Genomic DNA, 20,615 nt, shown 5'->3' with positions numbered 1-20,615 from the left:
ACCTCGGTGGCACCAACACAGGTGATGCTGAGTTGAATGTAAAGAAAAAACCTTGAACCTTGAAACCTATTCTAATTATTCCAGAATGCTTCATAATTTTCCAAGAATATTTGTAGCGTCAATAACATGGAGATGCATTTTAAGTTACTGATAATTAGCAAAGACATTAAATTGGTAAACTTGGACCTAAATTAGAGCTAAGGGGATGGAAGATGAGTCAGAAACAATGAAACAATGTTCATTAAGTGGGGAATGAACTCCAGTCATCCTTGAAAGGAACTTTTTGGCAGGAAGTTTCTCTTTCATTTTCTGGTTGGGTGACCCTCAGTGTTTACCAGCTTGCTGCCTTGGCTCAGGCCTGGTTGCTGCTGTTGGCACAAGAGGGTGGCAGGGCTGTGGTTTGCTGGGGAGGGAAGGCACTGGAAGCACTGGTTTCAGTGGGAACCCGTGCCTGTGGCAGCTTCGTGAGTGTGCAGCCACAGCCTCAATTTAGTTAGCTAAATGAAATGAGTTAAAGTAGTGAAGTTAAACCCAGCTCGGTGTAACTTCACTGAGAAACAAATTGCATTTGTGTGAGTTGGGATAAACTGGGTCCTAGGGGAGCTCGAGTAAACAAAAAAGCAAATCCCTCTGGCAGGTACTGCTGGGACTGGGTGGAGTGGCAGAGGGTGGCAACTGGATGTTGTGTTTGCAACAGCAGTGAGCAAACCAGCAAATCCTGAGCATTCCTGGAGAAACTTCCCAGGTGGGATCACTGGGATGTTGTGTTTGCAACAGCAGTGAGCAAACCAGCAAGTCCTGAGCACTCCTGGAGAAACTTCCCAGGTGGGATCACTGGGATGTTGTGTTTGCAGCAGCAGTGAGCAAACCAGCAAGTCCTGAGCACTCCTGGAGAAACTTCCCAGGTGGGATCACTGGGATGTTGTGTTTGCAGCAGCAGTGAGCAAACCAGCAAGTCCTGAGCATTCCTGGAGAAACTTCCCAGGTGGGATCACTGGGATGTTGTGTTTGCAGCAGCAGTGAGCAAACCAGCAAGTCCTGAGCATTCCTGGAGAAACTTCCCAGGTGGGATCACTGGGATGTTGTGTTTGCAGCAGCAGTGAGCAAACCAGCAAGTCCTGAGCATTCCTGGAGAAACTTCCCAGGTGGGATCACTGGGGCCTGTCTGACAGTGCCCTGTAGAAATGCAGATGTTCTGGAGGAGAAAGACTGGATTCATCCTGAGTCAGGAGAATGTCCCAGGATTTAGCAGGAGGGTCCATGTGGGCTGGTTCTCCTGCAGCAGCAGCTCCCCCAGCTGCCGTGGCAGGGGCGGGAACAGGGAGTGATGGATGCTTCCATCCATGGCACACAAACACCTGGGTCTTGTGATGGCTTTGGAAGCCAGGGAGCTGCCATGCTGCAGTCAGCTCCAGGGTGAAACATGGCTTTTCTGGAACAATTTCGGTCCACTCAGTGGTTGGGGAAAGAAGAAAACTGGTAATAAGGATGCTGCTGAAGGTAGGTAAATGAACATCGGGGAGGAGGACACTTCCATGGGTGTCCCAGTGCTGGGACAAGCCAGCTTTGGGCTGATGAACTCCAAAGGAGAAGTGGTAGCCATTTGTTGGAGTAGGCCCTTTTCTGATTTAGAGATGGGGTAACTGAGAGGTGTTTTAAAAACTTTTATTCATTTTCAGTCTCATGAGAAGGGTGAGACAATACAGATGTTATAATTCACGCCATCACAATCAGAAGTCAACTATTTCCTAATTACAATACATTACAAGTGTTTCTTGGCTTTAAGAATTCTCTACAAATCAATTTCCCACATTCTTGCATTTCCTGAGGCCCTCACACCTCCCCAGGCTGCTGAGAGCTTGTGGCCATCCTGTCTGCACTGAAACATGTGGTGCTTCCATCCCTGCGGTGTCATTAACCTGCACCCCGTGTAAACCCCCTCTTTGAAAGGGAACTGCACTGGTAAACACAGGGCACAACAAACTGAGCATTGCTGATGGCAGGAAAGCATGAGAATGCGGTGTGTGACAAGGGCTGCTGCTGTTCTCACAGCAGTGAGGGGGGCTTTGGGACAACGGGACTGGATTTGTTTGATGGCAAGTACCTGTTGGATGCCTTTTATCTTATCTTGAATATTTACCAAAATAGTGAGCAGAGATAGGGAGGGACCCCCTGCTTCCAGCTGAGGTGCACCATGGGGTCAGTGGAGGTGCTGGGAGTGACCTGCCTTCCCTCCTGGAGACCCATCACTGATGTCCACAGTGTGCTCCTCAGGGTAATTGGTGGTTTAAGGTACTTTTGGATTGAAAGGTTGGGCTTTTTCTTTCCTTTTTGCTTGTCTTGGTGTCTCCTGGTTGCCTCTCACTTGATCCTGGTTTTATTGTGGATGGTTCATGACCTTTTAGTGACTCTTCTTTTCCCATTGTGGAAATGAAAGGAAGTTTCCCAGCACTGCTCACAATTTACAGGTGAACAACATGACATCTTCTGTCACAGATCCTCCTGCTCACTGATACTCTGGCTTGGAAAAACTGGCTGGAAACGTTTTGTCCACAGGGGATTATTGAATTATCTACTGACAGGCAATAGGTTGACATCTTTTCTGATGTGAGACCAACATCTGCCTGGGGGCGAACAAGCTTTTTGTGGCCTTTCATGCTTTTCAGTCCACGTGTGAGCAGTGATCTGCTGGAGAGGCAGATGTGATGTTGAAAGCTGCAGTTGAAGTCTCATGCACAGTTAATTGTTGGAGAGCTCTTGGTCACATGCCCAGTGACAGTGTCTTAAATAAACTCGCCATGCAACTTGTATTACAGAATTAATATTGCCAGCAGTTCTTGACACAGGGTTACAGCCTGTTATTATTTTCTCCTCAAATAAATTGTTACAGTGTGTGGTAGGTCAGAGAACTCTTCTGGCCAAGTGCTGTTGGCACAGTTGGTACAGCTGGGCAGTGTCTCCTCTGAGGGGTACCAGCTTGAGCTGAAGATGCTGAGGAGCTGCTTTTTAGCCCTTCCCAGCTGCATCTGGCCGAGTGTCTGTGCCTAAATAAATAAATAAACAAACACAGGTAGTGGTTTAGCTCGTTTATGGCACTGGATCACAGAGAGAGTGGTCTTGGGCAAGGCTGACATGTGGAAGGACCCTGCCTGTGGCAGGGAAAGTACTGGGATTTGTTCTAAAGGCTTTTTCCGGGGTTTTCTTTTGCTCCTGGTTTTCCAGATCTTTGCTTTAAGGTGCTCTTCAAAGCACACAGGGCAGCTCAGTAGCAGAGGTTTTTAAATTAGCATTTGGTATAGCCACAAGTTAAGAGCATGGAGATAAGATAGTGCTGTTTGTCTGTCACGGATGGAATATGTTTCATCGGGCCTATTAACTGCTGTTATTGCAGGGCTGATTGAATTCCTGGGAGTGTTATACCTGGTGTGTCACCCCTTCCAGGTTTTATTAGGTGTACAATTAATGTTTCTATTAACAGTTCTTACTGTCATGTGCAGTTTACTCATATTTGTTGTAAAGTTTTATTTCTGCTGTGTTGTCTGAATGAGAACTTCCTTCTGCTTTTAGTAGCACCAGGAGCTTGGTCAAGTGAGGAAGCTAATTAGCACAATTAGTAATAAAGACATGAGCTTTGCTGAGAAGTTGAGAACTGACTATTTGGAGTGCCTGAAGGAATTGTCAGGATCTATATCCACAGCTGAGGTGGTTTTGGAGAAGAAGTAACAATTCCCATAGGATTGGTGTAGGATTTCTACAGTTACATAAAACCAGAAAAGGTTTAGTCTGTTAAATATTTTAACATTTTAGGTTTGGTGTGCTGTTTAAAAATGGACGACAGAAATTTTACTGGAACTTCAGTGTAATTGCTTTTTCTCCAAATCTGGAATTCGATTGAAAATGGTTTTAATTGTTGTTATCTTAGCATGATATTCTGGAGGAGCTGTATTATATCTGTACTGTCAAGCATCTTTGCTCGTGTTTTGCAAAGATACATCAAAGTTTCTGTGCTATCACTCCTTCGGGTCACTTCAAATAAAACTTCTTGGATTCCTTTCATATTGGAAGTTGGAGACAAGCAACTTCTACCTGCTGTGTGTTACATGGGGAAACTTCAGCATAAAAAAAGTGTTCTGGCAGAGAAGTGCTGGTCTGGGATTTGCTCAGTCATTTTTGGTTTCTGATTGCAGATGTGTGTCCAGAGTGTGTTACTTACCCAGCATTTCAATTTCTTGTGTTCCAGCCTTTAATCTGGACAATGAACAGCCAGATTATGATATGGACTCTGAGGATGAGACCCTTCTGAACAGGCTGAACAGGAAGATGGAAATCAAGCCACTGCAGTTTGAAATAATGGTTGACAGACTCGAAAAAGCCAGTTCTAGTCAGGTATGGTGTGAAGAAATCACTGGGAGGTTTTGCTTTCCTGGGGGGTGGTTCTGGGTGCTTGGTTTTATTTCCTGCTAACAGGAGAAGTGTGTTTGTGTGAGGCTGCAGTTTCACAGAAATCACATTGCTGTCTCCTGTGTCAGTATTGGTGACTTCAGATAAAACAGGTGGGGAAGGAGCTTTTGGGGCTGCAGGGATTGATTTTAAATTTTAATTCCTGACCGCGGTGTGTTGGACACACAGAGCTTGTTTTACCACTGTTGGCCTGGAATAAGCTTGTGATGATCAGTAGGTGTAGAAAGGGCTATAAACATATGAGAATCCAAATTTTGTTACATGTGTTTCTGCTGGACATGGTCTTTGGTTGGTTTTTGAGGGTTAGAAGCACAGACAGTGAATTAACTTGTACCAGTGTTAAATCAGATCCTGAGGTGCTCCAGGAGGGCAGTGTCTGGAGGAGGGTCTTCCAGCCCAAAATGTTTACTCCAAAACTACACCTGAGGGATCAGTTTGTGCAAGTCAAGTTTGAGCAGGTGCAGTTATTTCCCAGTGAGATGAGGCTTTGTGGGAGGGAAAAATCCTCTCTGGGATCCATGGCTCTGCCTCAGTTCCTTAAGCTGATTTAGTTCAGTGCTGTCTGTTAGAAGGTCAAAATATTGAATTTTTCTCTGTCTTAGAGCAACTTCAGGAAGGCAGAGATTTCTTACTATGCTGAGAAAATGGGAATGAAAGGAAAATAGGGAATACATCGGGTGAATACTTGTTGAACACATACTTGGGTTTGTTAGAGCTTTGATAAAGACACGCCCCTGTTTTGCCTTTCAGTTCAGGCCGTTCTGGTGATCACTTTTCATGATCAGTATTCGTCCTTCTGATGCTGGTTTCTCCTTTCTTTGCTGGAGTAATGAAGATAAATTTAAGATTTGAAGATGCTTTTCAAAAATTAAGTGTTAAAAGAGCACGGGTTTTTCTCTGTAGACACAAGCTGCTCTTGCAGGTTATCGGAGCCGGGAAAGGGCAGTGGCAGTGGGGTTTGAGTGCTCCTCCCAATGCCCAGTTGACATGCCTGATCCCTGGAATATTAAATTGAGGATGTTGCTGGGAATGCCTTCCCTGCCCAGGAGGGCTTCCAGGCTTTCCTGCTGGCCATTCTGGTTTGAGCAGGGAATACAAGGACTCTGCATCTGCAAGCAAACAGGCTCAGCTTCGCTTTCCCAGCTGTGCACTCGAGGCAGAGGTGATTTATTTTTGATAAGAAATATGTTAATGGAAAAAAGGGAGCAAAAGACAAACAAAACGGAAGTGATTTCTAAGCAATACTTTTTCCTTTTTTTAAAAAACAGTTGAGTGCTTTTTTAATTCTACCACAGATTGCAAAGGTTTTATTCTGCTTGGGCTGGAATTAACACTTGCAGAGTAGCCATGGTTACACTTAGGATTTCCTTAATTTTCCAAAATGTGTTGTTTCCTTTTTTTGCTTCTCCTAATGTAGGGACGAGATTAAAGTTTGGCACGTTGCAAAAGTGCAAATTAAGTTGTTCAGTTGATATTTTTCAAATTATGGGGCAGATGAAGTGCTGCCTGACTTCTTTTTAAGTAATACTAGGTACTATTTTCTTTTTAATGAATGGGTTGAAGATGATTTGAGCCTGTTAAACTGATGTACTGCTTAGTGATACTTTTGCATTTATTTAGTCTCTGATTTCCATATAAAAAGCTGAACACAGATTTAATTTTTATCTTTAAATGATCTGTGTAGAACTACCACCTACTGAAATAACATAGCAAAGAAGTGAACATCTTTGTGTCTCCAGGCTGGAATAAACAGGGATGGGCATTGTCCTGTTCTGTCACAAAGTAAACATCTGGGGGGGGAAATAATTAAGAAGTAAATTTGCTTCTAGGGGAATCAACATTCAACTGCAAAGAATTACACATTAATAAAGGTTAACCAATACGAAAGTTTTTTTTGTTTGTCATTCCCAAATCATGACCTGCAGACTGCAGTAAGTTTTCTCTATCCTGTGCTTGTAGTTGCTTCAAAGTGTTTTCAGATTTCATGAAAGACTGATGGGGTTTCTAGACCATTGGATGAGAGAGATGCTGCTGGTTCAGAAAAATTGGGAACTCTAACTTGGGAAGAACAACTGGTGGCTTCAATTTCCATCAGTATTTTTTCATCCCTTTGCTCTGGTGCTGGAAAATAACAAAGTTTATCCAGCAAGTGCACGACTGGTGTGAGTGTGGTGACTTTCCCTGCAGCCCCATCTGACCTGGACCTTGTCCCTGTTCCCCTGCAGCTTGTAACCCTTCAGGAGGCCAAACTGCTGCTCAATGAGGACGATTACCTGATCAAGGCTGTCTATGACTACTGGGTGAGGAAGCGCAAGAACTGCCGGGGGCCCTCCCTCATCCCCCAGATCAAGCAGGAGAAGAGGGATGGCTCCACCAACAATGACCCCTACGTGGCCTTCCGGAGGAGAACTGAGAAGATGCAGACCAGAAAGGTGACTTGGCAGACCCTGCTGCTGGAATTGTGCATTTCTCCCTTGGCAGGGATAATTTGGATCCCTGTCCAGCATCTTGCAGGGGACAGTTTACTGTCCATCCATTTTTTGAGCTGAAACTCAGAGCAATGCCCGGCACACAACCAACCTGCTGGGTTGGAAGCTTTCCTTTCTGTGGGAAAAGGGGGAACAATTTCCCAGTTTTTATATTTGTAGCGTGGAATGATTTGAACCAGGAAATCTGTAATCACCCAGCATTTTGCTTTGTACACATGCACAGCCTTACTGTGTGGGGAAAGTGTTGTAGACTTGAATTCCTTGTTCTGACAAACTTCCACTGGGTTCTCCTCAAAGTTTTTCACAAAGTTCTTCTCAGTTTACTCTTAAAACTGGGTTTGTTTGCTTTTTGTGGCTCTGTTTGCCAAGTAGGATCTGCTTTAAGAAAAGCTGCTTTGGAGTGTCCTCATGAGCCTCGTTTGCAGCAGCATTATATAACTTTATTTTTGCAGTTTGTGCCTCACGGCTTTTGCTTTTGACTAAAAATTTGTTTCATCTCTCAACAGAACCGAAAGAACGATGAAGCATCTTATGAGAAGATGTTGAAATTAAGGAGGGAGTTTAGCAGAGCCATAACAATTTTGGAGATGATTAAGAGGAGAGAGAAAACAAAACGAGAGCTGTTGCATTTAACGTTGGAAGTTGTGGAGAAAAGGTAAAATTCCAGACTATAAAAAACAAGGTTTTAAATTTTCATTAAATGGCTTTGAAATCATCTCTCATAATTGATTTATTGTAGCAGCATAAACTTCAAAAACTAAAAGAAAGGGGCATTTGTGTAGACAGTTGGAAGACACTGGTTTGTGGCTTTCAGACATTTCCCAGTGGAAATGCAGCCCTATAGTTTTAGTCCTCCTTTTTCAGGTACCATTTGGGTGATTATGGAGGTGAAATCCTCAATGAAGTGAAGCTGAACAGACCTGAAAAAGAAATGGGCACAACTCCATCATCTCTCCACAATGGGAACCACCACAAAGTTCAAGAATGTAAAGTTAAGGTAAGATTTTTTTCTCTGCCTTGAGTCTCTTGTTCCTGGGAACATCATTCCTTTGGGATCATCACCATCCTTTCGGATATGCTTTGAATTCAGACCTGTCCCTGAAGAAATAACCTGAAATATTAGGAGTTAAAATGCTTGGGGGTGAGGCTGAGAGTTGAAGACCTCTGGAAATTTGTATTTAGCACCTGCGACACCTAGTGGTCCCAGAATTCCACACAAACCCCGGGATGCCTGGTTCTCCAGGAATTTTGGCATTCCTCGTGTTCCTCCTCTGCTTCCCAAGCCAAGCTCCATTACTGGAGTCAGTTTCAGTCAGGCTGTTATTGGTGAGTGTTAATCCAGGGTAAATTTCAACACTTTTTAAAGCTGCACTGGTGCTTCTCCTTCAAGTGGAGAATTTTGCAAGTGAAATAATCCTTTCAAATGGGAGCTTTGAAATTAAATAACATTTGTGTTCAAGTGGACAGTTCAGTATCGATGGAATAATTGCTCACTGCAGAGGGTTTATGTGAGAAAAATCATAAATAGCCAGCCCAAATACCATCACATCTGTTCCAAAGTGTCAGCTCTGTGAGAAACAGGAAACAAATTAAATAGTTTCTTTTGAACATGTCCGAGCAGTTCAGAAAATTGAAAGTGCTGGGGAAAATGAGATCTCAGAAAATAATTGGAAGAGGAATTTCAATGACAATACACTGAGTGCAGTGCAGAGTGAGGAGCCTCTCAGGCAGTGCCATGGCTTGAGAGCTCTCTGATTATTAATAAATACCTGTAAAAACAATCAGAGGAAAGGTTCTGAGGTTTAATGTGTTCAGTAAATTTTGCATGATGTGTCTCAAATATCTGCAGAGCCTTTGGAAGACAAACAGCCTGTCTTGAGTAATTAAATTTGCTCATGCTTTAGTTTTTAGAATTTTCTGTTGGTTTTCCCTGAGCAGCATCCTCACCACTCCTCTCTGAAGGAGGAGGTGTCCGATGTGGTCCGTCAGAAGAAGAAGTACCTGAAGAAGCCCAAACTGGAGTGTGTGGTGACCCCTCAGCCCCTGGCTGAGCCCTTGCCTGTGCTCAGCAAGAGTGACATCAAGCAGTATGACTTCCACAGCTCCGATGAGGATGAGTTCCCACAGGTAACCCCACAATCTCAGTGTACACAAGGCAGAGATTCCTGTTAGCTGCCATTTGGCCAGTCTGGCTCGTCCCAACTCTGACTGTATTGAAAAGCTCCTTGTGTAAACTGAGCTTTCCTTCCAAGCTGGGATAAACATGGCAGTTCTCATTTTATAAACACAAACTTTTTAAATTAATACAATTATACAAATGTGGCAGCTGGGAGAATGACATTGTTTTCTGGTCTAGGTACCCTCGCCAGTGTCAGAAGCAGAAGAAGAAAATGATCCTGATGGACCTTGTGCTTTCAGGAGAAGAGCAGGATGCCAGTATTATGCTGTAAGAATATGCAGTATTATGCTGTGCTGTTGGGTTTAGTGGTGGTTTCTTTAAATTAAGGTTGGCATAGTGCCAGTGTTGGAGTTCTGTTCCACTCTCACCACCAGAGCTTTGATGCCTTGGTGAGTCCAGAGACAATTGCAGGACCATCCCCTTTACTGCTTGGCTCTGAAGGGTCCGAGCTGAACTTCCCACTTGCTTAGAATTCACCTTCCTTTCTTTTTTCCCTTAGCCTGTGAGTTAATTCCTTTGCCAAAAGTTGTTGAGGGGACTGAAAACTTTTATTTCAATTTTCTCCAATTTTTCCATTGCTGTTAGATGCAGAGTATTTAACAGCCTGAATATTAGAGTTTATTTTTTAACTACTGAAGCTGTTACTGGTTAACTCAATATAAACCCCGTGTTCTGTCCTGAAGCCTGTGCATGACACCCAGCAGTGCCCTAATCAAAGCACCCTTGCAGTATAAAATTGCCTTTTCTTTCTCCACAGCCTCGTTTGGACCAAACGAATTCTTCGTACGAAAGCCCCGAGTTGGCAGGGTTGGACAAACTGAGGTTCAGGCATTGCCTTACAACCCTCACAATCCCAAGGAGATGTATAGGGTTTGCAAGGAGGAGGATTGGCAGGGGTGGAAGGTACAGTTGGGTTCTTTTGAATTCTTCATTCCCCTTCAAAGGATAAAAGTATTAAAGAGAGATCATGAAGCTAATGATTCTCCTCCTCCTCTTTGATCAGGGTTATCATGGACCGAATATCCACAGAACACGATCCTGTCTTGAGGCAGATTGACCCGGAAATGCTGAGCGGTTTTTCGAGCTCTTCCCAGACTTTAGACTTTTCTTCTAATTTTTCACGGACCAATGCTTCCAATAAACCTTGTGAAAACAGACTGTCCCTTCCTGAAATCCTAAGCAATATCAGATCATGTCGACTGCAGTGTTTCCAGCCCAGGCTACTCAATCTCCAGGACAGTGATAGTGAAGAATGTACCTCAAGGAAAGCAGGGCAGACTGTGAATAATAAAAGAGTCTCTGCAGCATCTGTAGCTTTATTGAACACCAGCAAGAATGGCATATCAGGTAGGCAAGGATTTGGCTTTTTCTGGGATTTAAAATACTGACTTTTGGTTTTCTTTGTGGCTGGACTGATGAGATCTTCAGCACTGGTGTGGACCTAACCACAGCTACAACCTGACATCCAGAAACTTCCCACAAACACTTCTTCCTCCTGCTTTGCTTCCATTAGAATTTGAAGTGCTGGATTCAAACATTATTCAAAGCAGGGATTCTGCTCATATGAAGAATTGTTTAGGTCTAATTAAATCTTAATGGCACTAATTGGTCTAACCTTGTTTAAGGCTAGAAGGATGTTCATTATGAATGCAAAACAAATCTGGTGGTTTCTTGGGGAGGGTGGGTGTGGCTCATTTTTGTTGGCAGTTTTCATTTTTGACTCAGGCAAATGTAGGAAGTTCCTAAGTGCCCTGAGCAGGCAGGAAAAGGCCTGAAAATGGTAAAAATGTTGATAGTGGAAGCATCCAGGGATGAAAAAATGGCTTTAAGCTTAAATTGAGCAGTGTTTGCATCACTTTCTTCAAGAGCCAGAGTTGTAGTGGCTCAAGTTTTAACACTGTCACTTCTTTATAATTAGGAAAGAATCATAATCATTGATAGTTCAAATATCTGAAAAATTGGAGATCCAACAAATGAGGTCTCCTACCACAGCAAGCAGCTGAGTATATCCCTCCTCCATCCTGCTCTGTAAACCAGGATAATTAAATAATAGAGTAGACTGACTCGGAATTCCTTCTTTCTGTGGTTGTGGCATGTCCCATCTCTCTCAAAGCTGCAGGAATGGGTAGTTATTCTCCAATAATGTATCTCTAGAATTCCTGGGTGCTGTTAAATTGTTCTGACAGAGGCACAGAATATTTATTCCATCCCAGTACTTCCCCAGCTTCTCAGTATGGTCACTGTAACCTTTAGATTGTTCTCTGCCATGAAAAGATTGGCACAGGAGCATTTCCCTGCTGCATGAAAAAAAAACCTGATCTAATGTATTATGTATTTTCTATAATTGTTTTTTGAAAGATCTTGAAGGCCTGAGGAATCACAGCTGGGGCAGAAAGGGGCAGTTCAGTTTGAGGGCATTATTGATAAACACCAAGAGCTGGTAGAGAAATAGCTGAAAAATGAATGAAACCAAAGCTGATGGATCTAAGCCATTTTTTGGAGGAATAGTAATAAACTCGTGGTATAATTTTAGAAATCATCTGAGGAATAAATTTAAATTAAATGGAAATCCCTCAGTAGTTGAAGTACATTATGCATGGAATTTATGGCTGGGGAGGACCTTTTTTGTCACAGATTTAAATTACAAACCAGATCCTGCAGTTGTGGAACAGGATCAGACACAATAGACAACAGAATTCTTCCCCAAATAACTGAACCAGCAAGAGGCACTGCTGATGGATTTTCTCACTAGTAAATAGGGAATAAATTTTAAAAGGGCTGGTCAGAGTCTGCTTGTGCATTAAATGAGCACAGGCATTGTTCACTGCATTTATTGAAGTCATTCTCTTTGGGAAGTGATTGTTGAAATCAGTTATTTTTACAGCTGCTTTGATATTCTTTCCAGAGGAAGTGATGGCAGTACTCAAAATGATTATTATTTTTTTATTATTATTATTTTATTTTAGGGAGAACTGGGGAGTTCCTTTGATTTTTGGTTCACAAGAATATTTAAAATTAGTTCTGTTACATTTTTCCCCTGTACTAGTAAAGCAACTCTGATAGTTCCTCAAATGGATTGTATAGACAATTTTTTTATTTTATTTTAAAAGCCTCTGACTAGTCTTTTCTTCAGAATACCTAATGAGTGCATGAACTCTCTTCCAAGGAGAGAGGAGCCTGGAAGTGAAAGATGAAGTGACTTTTTTCTCCTTTTGTGGTGCAGTTTTTCAGCCCAGTCAGGCTCTGATAAAATAAAACCCCTGTAGCTGCAGAGCTCTCAACTCTGGTCAGAGCTCTGCCTTGGGACACAGTCAAAGTTTGCTCTTTTTTCCTCCAGGACCCTCCAGGTGGATAAATACCTGAAATTCAGGCACATACAGGTAGAGTAAGGGAATACTGAATTCTGGATTACCTTCCCTGTATCCTGCAATAGAGTATTCCATGACTTTGTGGTCTGTGACAAACTGGGAAGGAGAGATGTTTGAAAACATGAAATCTCACCTTGCTCTTAAACAGCTTTCTATAAAACAAAGCACATTTTCTGGGACTTGTTACCTCAGAACTTAAAAATAGAAATGTATGTAATATTCCATAATGCTGTTCTTGGCCCTGGTGCCTTCAGCAATGCCATGTGTTTTGTGAGGGAATGTAGCAAGTTGAGCTGATTTAACTTGGAATTAAATTCTAGGTAAGAATCTGCAAGAGGAACAAAGTAAAGCTAAATGCAAAATAAACTTATGTTGGAAATTATAATATTGCTAGAGTTTAAGAGGAGTAATTTTTAAATAATTGGACTTTAAAGTGCTCTCCTAATATGGTTGGAACCTGCTTTAATAATGTTGTTTCAGTTCTAATTTCTAAGCAATCCTGATTCTGGTATTTTTTTCCCAGTGGAATTTCAGGAGAACCCTGAGTACTAAAAGTGGTAAATGGAAGAGCCAAACCCTGCAAGATGGATAAAACTCTGTTCTAATGTTAGCTCAGTGTCCCTGGATAGGAGGGTGTTCCTGAGAATCCAGGTGTTTGAGGTGCAGCACAGCTTCAGTCCTGCAAAAACAGAGTTGAGGATAAAGTGCTGAAATGCATTCATGGGAATCTTTGAGAAGTGAATTCTCTCTTCACTTGCTCCCCAGAGAACTCAGTTCCTGGGTTAACTGCACACAGCTCAGGTTTTAGCATCAAACCCCTGGCAGTACGTTCAGTTTGCCAAGTGTGCAAATTCTCCAGGGGGAGAATATTAAAACCAGCTTTTCTAACTTCATTCCCTTCATGTGTGGGGCCTGTGAGATTACTGGGGTGGCAATAACCTGGTTCTCAAAAATAAACTTATTGTGGCACCCCTCAACTCTTAGTGCATTTGAAACAGTAATTGGCAGAGAAAATCCCCCATGCCAAATTTGTGCTTCCCTCAGGGTCCTTTCTGCTGTTGGCAAAGGGACAGCAAGGGGCTGTGGGAAGGGAAATTGTCCAGAAATCTGCCAGTGTTGACTGGGAGAGAAGGCACCCAGCTCAGCCCGGGGTGCTTTGTCCTCAGCTCTGATTCTTAGGCTGTGCTTCTTTCCTGAAAGCCAGGAAAATCATTTCTCTTGAGCTTTTGCCTAAATCTACTGGGGATAAAACCACCAAAGATAGAAACTGCTTAAAAGCAACAAAAGCTCTGAATTCTTTTGTTACAAATTAATTCCATGAAAGAACCCCACAAACAAACACAGCTTGACCTCTCTTTTACATAATCTGTGAAGATTTTGGGTGCGTCTGACATGATTTCTGTCATCTTCAGCCACCTGAGCTGCACTCTTGCCTCTTCCAGGTGTGTTTTGTGTAACTGTGGCTCCTTTCTTTCCCGTAGTCACAGGGGGCATCACAGAGGAGCAGTTCCAGACACACCAACAGCAGTTAGTGCAGATGCAGAGGCAGCAGCTGGCCCAGCTGCAGCAGAAGCAGCAATCTCAGCATTCCTCCCAGCAGACACATCTGAAAGCACAGGTACTGCTCCCACCCTGCATGTGCCTTTTGTTCACAGCGCTGCTCGTCTCTTACCAGCCAAATGTGACACCCCAGCAAGTGTGGGATGGTGTAGAGCGAATTTAAAACACTTTGCTCTGGGTGTTTTTAACAAGTTGGCTGCATTTTACAAGTTGAGGAAGAGACTTTGTTAGCTGAACGTGTTACCTGCATCCACAGAGTTACCAGTGTGAAAATACCAGCGGGTGCTCTCAACCCTCTCTGTTTTCACTGTTTTTGTCCTCCTGCCTGTGAGTGCTCTGAAGAAACTTTATTAAAACTACCTTCTGAGGTAATGTGTTCTGTTATGAGCAGATATTCAGTGAGCACTAAAAATTGGTACCTCTGAGAGGAAAAAGAGAATTTTGCATATTCTGGCTTCTAAAAGAATCCCATTTTTCCTCTGGAATCCCTTGCAAGATAAAAAAGTTTTTCCATTGCCCTTAGTTTTCTGTTAGCTTCTTCCCAATAAACTAGAAAAGCTGTTGCTGTTGTCTATTACTAGGAAAATGTATATTACTTTGAGCATTTTATATCTGATTGCTTGTGCTGGTTGTCCCTTCCCCTCAGTGTTTTCTACTTCAATTAATCAGAGATTCTGTGTTTGCAGATACTGATGACATTTTTTGTAAGTGTAAAGAAATGATGCCAGAATATTTAAACAAAACAAATGAATTTTGGATCTTTAAAGCACTTCAAGCTTCTGTGCAAAGTCATTTTCTTAGTTCATATAAATTGAAATTGCAGAATTAATGTTCTTTCCAGTAAGAATGGTGAGTCTTTCCAGTAGGAACTAACAGAGTGGGATTCCAGAATGTGCTGGGCAGTTATTCTGTGGCACAGTGCAGGTACCACAAATCCTGAACATCCCTGAGATTTGCAGCTGCCTGGAGACAGAACAGAGAAGGTTTAAGACATGGTTGTTTTCTTAGAGGAAACATCTCCAAACATAGGGAATCCTGTGTGGTTTGGGTTGGAAGGGGCCTTAAAGCCTGTCCAGTTCTCCCAGGGACTCCTCCCACTGTCCCAGGCTGCTCCAAGCCCCATCCAGCCTGGCCTTGGGCACTGCCAGGGATCCAGGACAGCCACAGCTGCTCTGGGCACCCTGTGCCAGGGCCTGCCCACCCTCCCAGCCAGGAATTCCCAGTTCCCAATATCCCGTCCATCCCTGCCCTCTGGCAGTGGGAGCCATTCCCTGGGTCCTGTGCCTCCAGCCCTTGTCCCCAGTCCCTCTCCAGCTCTCCTGGAGCCCTTCAGGCCCTGCAAGGGGCTCTGAGCTCTCCCCAGAACCTTTCCTTCTCCAGGCTGAACAGCACACGACCAGAGAGATTTGTTGTGCTGAGATCTGGCCTGGCTGCATTGGGCAGCAGTTGTTTAACCCTCATCTGGACACTGATTCCCAACTTCTCATCACTCTGGTGACACAGAAATATTCCTTGTTGTGGAGCATTAGGTCACACCTCGAAGCTGTGCTTATTTATTTGCTTTACTTGTGCGCTGTAGCAATCCTAAGGCATATTTCCTTTTGTACTTGGATGATTGAGAACCACCTTTTCCTCTTCCTGCAGGGCTCCAGCACCTCTGACTGTATGTCCAAAACCCTGGATTCAGCCAGTGCCCACTTTGCTGCCTCTGCAGTGGTCAGTGCCCCGGGCCCCGGGCGCAGCGAGGGAGCCAAGGAGCAGAACACCAGCCACAACAATATCAACGGTGTTGTCCAGCCTTCAGGTGAGGAGTCCTGGAAAATCCTGGCCTGGAATGAGCTGAGAATGTCAGCTGCTCTTAATTATCAGCTGATCTTATTGCTGATTTCTAAAATAGTAGGAAATAACAACAAGAAATCAAATTTCTTAGTTGTAATTGTGTGAAATATTCTTCTCTGAAGTACTTTGGAGCAGTGGTTTGAATCGTGGAATATCCTGAGTTGGAGGAGTCCCACAAGGATGATCAAAGTCCAGCTCCTTGCCTTGTACAGGACAGCCCCAAGAATCCCACCCTGTGCCCGAGAGCCTTGTCCATTAGATGTTGTTAAAATGGATATAAACCCACCAAGTGCTCTTTACCTCGGAAGAGCATTGTTTGATTTTCCTTTGGTAGTCTTTATCTTCTAATAATCTGTTCAGATCAAAAGTCTAAATGACAGCGTTTTAAAACCAGTGTGAATGTGTCATGAAAGAATAAATCAACTTCTTAAAGCATTAAAGTACTTTGAGAAGGAAATGGAGAAGTTGATTCATTATTTGGTTGTTACCTCACTTGTATATTCAGCCAAAAATGTACTAACCAACCTTTACTGGCAATTCTTCTGACATCACTGTTAGCCTCAGGTTTCACTGCATTTAGGATTTGTCCCAGAAAGTGCAGCCATGGGCACTCAGTGCCCCCTCCCAGCCCTCCTGCTGTGGTGCTGCTTGTGCTGGTGCCATCTCCACGGTGCCAAGAGGCAAATGGGATTTGGGCTGCCAAGACAAAGAAGAGGCTTTTAAAGTAATTTGTTGTTTTAGCAGCTAATGATGTGATTAGTTTTATAGACCTTCTGCCAGGCTGGGTTAATGATAATATGCAATGAATAGAGGGAGAAAAAACACGACTGAATAAAATCAATAAACTGGAGCAGTTCCAGCAAAGAGAGGGAGAGATCTGTGTGTAATTCTCTGAGTTCATATCCAAGAGGGCAGTGCTTTGAGGCTGGAAGATCAGGCACATGGTGATGCCTTGGAGTGGCTACCTGGAACAGAGGCTAGACAAGATTAAGAGAATAAAAGTGGGTATTTATTAGAGGCCTTCAATAGATGCACCTTGGGCAGTCAGAAGCCTCCAGGACGTTACTCCCAAAATGGACGATGGTCATGAGTGTTTCAGATAATTTTAAGTTTGGTCCATTTTCATATTAGGGGTTAATCCTCCAATTACATTTTCAGGTAATGAAATCACATACCCCCAGTTTGCTCCCCCCCAAATCACTTTTGTTTATACTTTTTGGGGCCTGAGACAGTGAGATGTCTGCATTTCAGGCCTAGAGGAATTGTTTTGCCTGAGTGAAACAGGAGGACAGCAGCTAACAGGCTGTGGAGTTTTTAGAGTTATACCCTAAAGCAGTACAGAATCTGAAAAAAAAAAAAAAAAAAGCTAAATCTTAAGGCATCAATGGCAATGTGCCATGCTGCCACTTCTTCCATTTTATGAATTTGTAAAATATGGACATTAATGACTTACACACTCAAAGCATTGCCCTTGAGGTTAAGCTTCGGCTTTTCATCTAAGAAATGTCACATTTTTAACACCCACCATTTATTCTGCCTGACAGGAAATTCCAGAACTTTGTACTCCACCAACATGGCTTTATCATCCAGCCCAGGGATCTCAACTGTACAGCTTGTAAGGACAGTTGGCCACAGCACCACAAACCACTTAATCCCAGCCTTGTGCACGAGCAGCCCTCAGCCTCTCCCCATGAACAATTCCTGCCTGCCCAGCGCCGTGCACCTCAACAACGTCAGTGTTGTGTCTCCAGTCAATGTTCATATCAATACACGGACTTCAGCGCCCTCGCCAACAGCCTTAAAACTTGCCACAGTTGCTGCCAGCATGGACAGAGTGCCAAAGGTAACTCCCAGCAGTGCCATCAGCAGTATAGCAAGGTGAGTGGGGACAGGGCGGCGGCAGCTCCCACTTGTGCTTGGAATCCTGGAATTGTTTGGCTTGGCATCGCCAAAGTCAGCGTCCCACCCGGGGCTCACCCTGCCCTCATCAGAGCAGAGCGCTGCGTGCCACCTCAGCAGGGCCTCCCTCACCTCCCTGGGCAGTTGCAGTGCTTGAGAGCCCTTGCCTTGGAGGAATCCTTCCTGATGTCCCACCCGACCCTCCCCTGGTGCAGCTTCAGCCTGTGTCCTCTCCATGGTCATGCCCAGCTCTGTTCCACCTCTGAGAGGCCTCTCAGCACCTTCAGCCTCTCAGGAACACACTCAGCACCTTCAGCATGGCCATGGCAAACCACAAGAGCTGGTTGTGCAAATTAACCCCTCAAATGACCTGCCCTGCCTTTAGGCACCTGTACTTTTGGTCAGCTTCCGCTGTGTTTGAATTTTAACCATTTCATTTGTCCCTTCTCATGCAGCATTTTCAGGTAGAGTCTGTCAAATTCCCCTCGTGTTCCCTTTAAATCACTGTGTAGCAATATTGTAAGGTACAGGCAGGCACATGTATATTTATATTTACATATGGATGTGTGTGTTACATATTTATGTAAAACACACACCAGAAAAGTGGCAACCCATATCTTACATAAAAAATCATAATTGTTTAGGTCGGAAAAGACCTTTAAGGTCATCAAGTCCAACCATGAAGTTACTTATTCTCATTGAACAGCAGCACTGCTATTTCAGGATACTTAGATGATGTTTCATAGGAGTGGCAGGAGCTTTGCAATTGGCAGATTGTTCTGAAAATGGCAATATTTGGGCTTTGTTGGAAGTCTCTCCTGGATTATATGGTGTTTCAAGAAACAAAGTCATGTTTGTCAATTGGAAAAGTAAAAAATGGGTATTAGTGAAGGAGTAAAAAAATGAGTGCTAAAGTAGAATGGGCAGGGAATTACAACACTTGGTGCATTAACAGAATAACTGATGCTGAGTTATCATATCTTGACTTTGTTCTTTCAGAAGAGCTTTTAGGGATTTAATCCATAATTTGGGCTGGAAATGGACAGTTAAATGCAATAATCTTGCAGAAGGCACTGCATTGTTGAATAAGAGCCGTTGCTGAATGCAAATATTTACTTCCAAATCATGCTTTTGCAGTGTGTGTGTGTTAAGATTTAATCCATAATTTGGGCTGGAAATGGACAGTTAAATGCAATAATCTTGCAGAAGGCACTGCATTGCTGAATAAGAGCTGTTGTTGAATGCCAGTATTTACTTCCAAATCATGCTTTTGCAGTGTGTGTGTGTTAAGATTTAATCCATAATTTGGGCTGGAAATGGACAGTTAAATGCAATAATCTTGCAGAAGGCACTGCATTGCTGAATAAGAGCCGTTGTTGAATGCCAGTATTTACTTCCAAATCATGTTTTGCAGTGTGTGTGTGTTAAGGTTCCTGCCTGGTGCAGCTAAGAGCTGTGTGAAAACACGAAAGCAGTGCCTAAAAGTGTGTGAGAATCTGCTCTGACTGTGGGATCCTCCTTCCCTTGCAGAGAGAACCATGAGCCAGAGCGCCTGGGCTTGAACGGCATCGCAGAGACCACAGTGGCCATGGAAGTGACATAACCTCCAGGCAGTGTCCCCAGCTGGGTCGTGGTGTGCTCCTTCCTGTTCCAGCTGAATGCAAACACAGCACTCTGTGGATCACAGAGAACTCACACAGACCTGAATGGACTCCCGTTATATCGTGTATTAAGTCGATATATAATGTAAATTTTGTAAAATTGGGAAAATCACTACCTTGTAAAATAGTTTATTTGTATCATCAATATTATTTCTGTTACTTGAATAGTAGATATTCATCATCATGCTTTTGCACTTGAATTTGCAACTGAATGGATTAAAAAAATAATTCTTTAATGGGATCATGAGCATGACATGGGATCCTGCATCACTTGTTTAAACTATTTATTTTGCCATGTTTACATTTTGTATCTTGTACAAATAAATGCAACTTTGTGTCTAAAAAAAAAAAAGTTAAAGATTCATAGCTAGGAAACAAAATTCTTGTAATTTTTTTCTAAAGGAAATGTAAAGTTTTCACTTGGTTCATTTTGTTTCACAATTTGACTAGATGGACTTTTTGGTAAATACTTTAGTGGCATTTCACTGTCAAATATGAAGTTCAAGGCAAAATAGTATTTTCTATTACTGTGCAGGGGAAAGGGATGGATCGATACATGCAAATTTAATGTAGTAACTCACTTTTTCCATATATTTTGAATGTATATTTCTATTTATAATACCAGTTTATAAAAAATAATTACACAGGAGAGGAAAAAGAAAAGCTGACTAGGAAAATTATGCATCTGGCACATGTCCAAATGTGCAGATCTGAGAAAATTTTCACCTTGATGCCATTTTATCCGAAGACTGCGTATTTTAACCGGCTTTCAAACTGTACCACACCACATTAAAGGATATTTTACCAGGTATGTATTGCATTCTGTATCATTGCAATAATTCATTATTGGATCTCTAGCTATCGAGCCATCCCAGGTGGTGGGGGGGGAGGGAGGGTTGTGGCAAGATTGTCTTTTCAATTTTGGAGAGTTTTCCTGTGGCTACAAGGCAAGTAACGGGTTGGAAAAAGTCTGACTGTAAGCGTTGGACACCTTCGTAGTGTAGTGTTTTAGTGACTTTTTTTATACGGTTCTTGTACATTAGATACGTGTAGTGGTGTTTCCGAATGTTTGTTTATGCACTAGTTCAGACAACTTTCCCTGTTACTTGTTCTTGATAAGTGAAAACTGCAGGGAAATAAAAATACATATCAAAACCTG

At 42.9% G+C, this 20,615-nt stretch overlaps 1 protein-coding gene across 2 annotated transcripts in view; it reads left to right on the top strand.

Annotated features, from left to right (window-relative positions):
• EPC2 (enhancer of polycomb homolog 2) overlaps nt 1-20,615 on the top strand; it is a 37,222-nt gene extending 16,607 nt beyond the window's left edge. For both annotated transcript variants that reach the window (XM_068195120.1, XM_068195121.1), the window contains exons 3-14: nt 4,241-4,386; nt 6,687-6,893; nt 7,457-7,605; nt 7,815-7,947; nt 8,889-9,077; nt 9,307-9,396; nt 9,887-10,032; nt 10,133-10,476; nt 13,979-14,115; nt 15,702-15,861; nt 17,441-17,774; nt 19,326-20,615. In XM_068195120.1, coding sequence (XP_068051221.1) covers nt 4,241-4,386; nt 6,687-6,893; nt 7,457-7,605; nt 7,815-7,947; nt 8,889-9,077; nt 9,307-9,396; nt 9,887-10,032; nt 10,133-10,476; nt 13,979-14,115; nt 15,702-15,861; nt 17,441-17,774; nt 19,326-19,398 — 2,108 coding nt within the window. In that variant the 3' untranslated portion in view covers nt 19,399-20,615. The remainder of the gene's footprint in view (nt 1-4,240; nt 4,387-6,686; nt 6,894-7,456; nt 7,606-7,814; nt 7,948-8,888; nt 9,078-9,306; nt 9,397-9,886; nt 10,033-10,132; nt 10,477-13,978; nt 14,116-15,701; nt 15,862-17,440; nt 17,775-19,325) is intronic.

The sequence above is a fragment of the Anomalospiza imberbis genome, chromosome 7 (assembly GCF_031753505.1).
Source record: "Anomalospiza imberbis isolate Cuckoo-Finch-1a 21T00152 chromosome 7, ASM3175350v1, whole genome shotgun sequence".
NCBI classification, from domain to species: domain Eukaryota; kingdom Metazoa; phylum Chordata; class Aves; order Passeriformes; family Viduidae; genus Anomalospiza; species Anomalospiza imberbis.
Note: the sequence above shows the minus strand (reverse complement) of the source record. Positions and strands in the feature narration are given on the sequence as shown.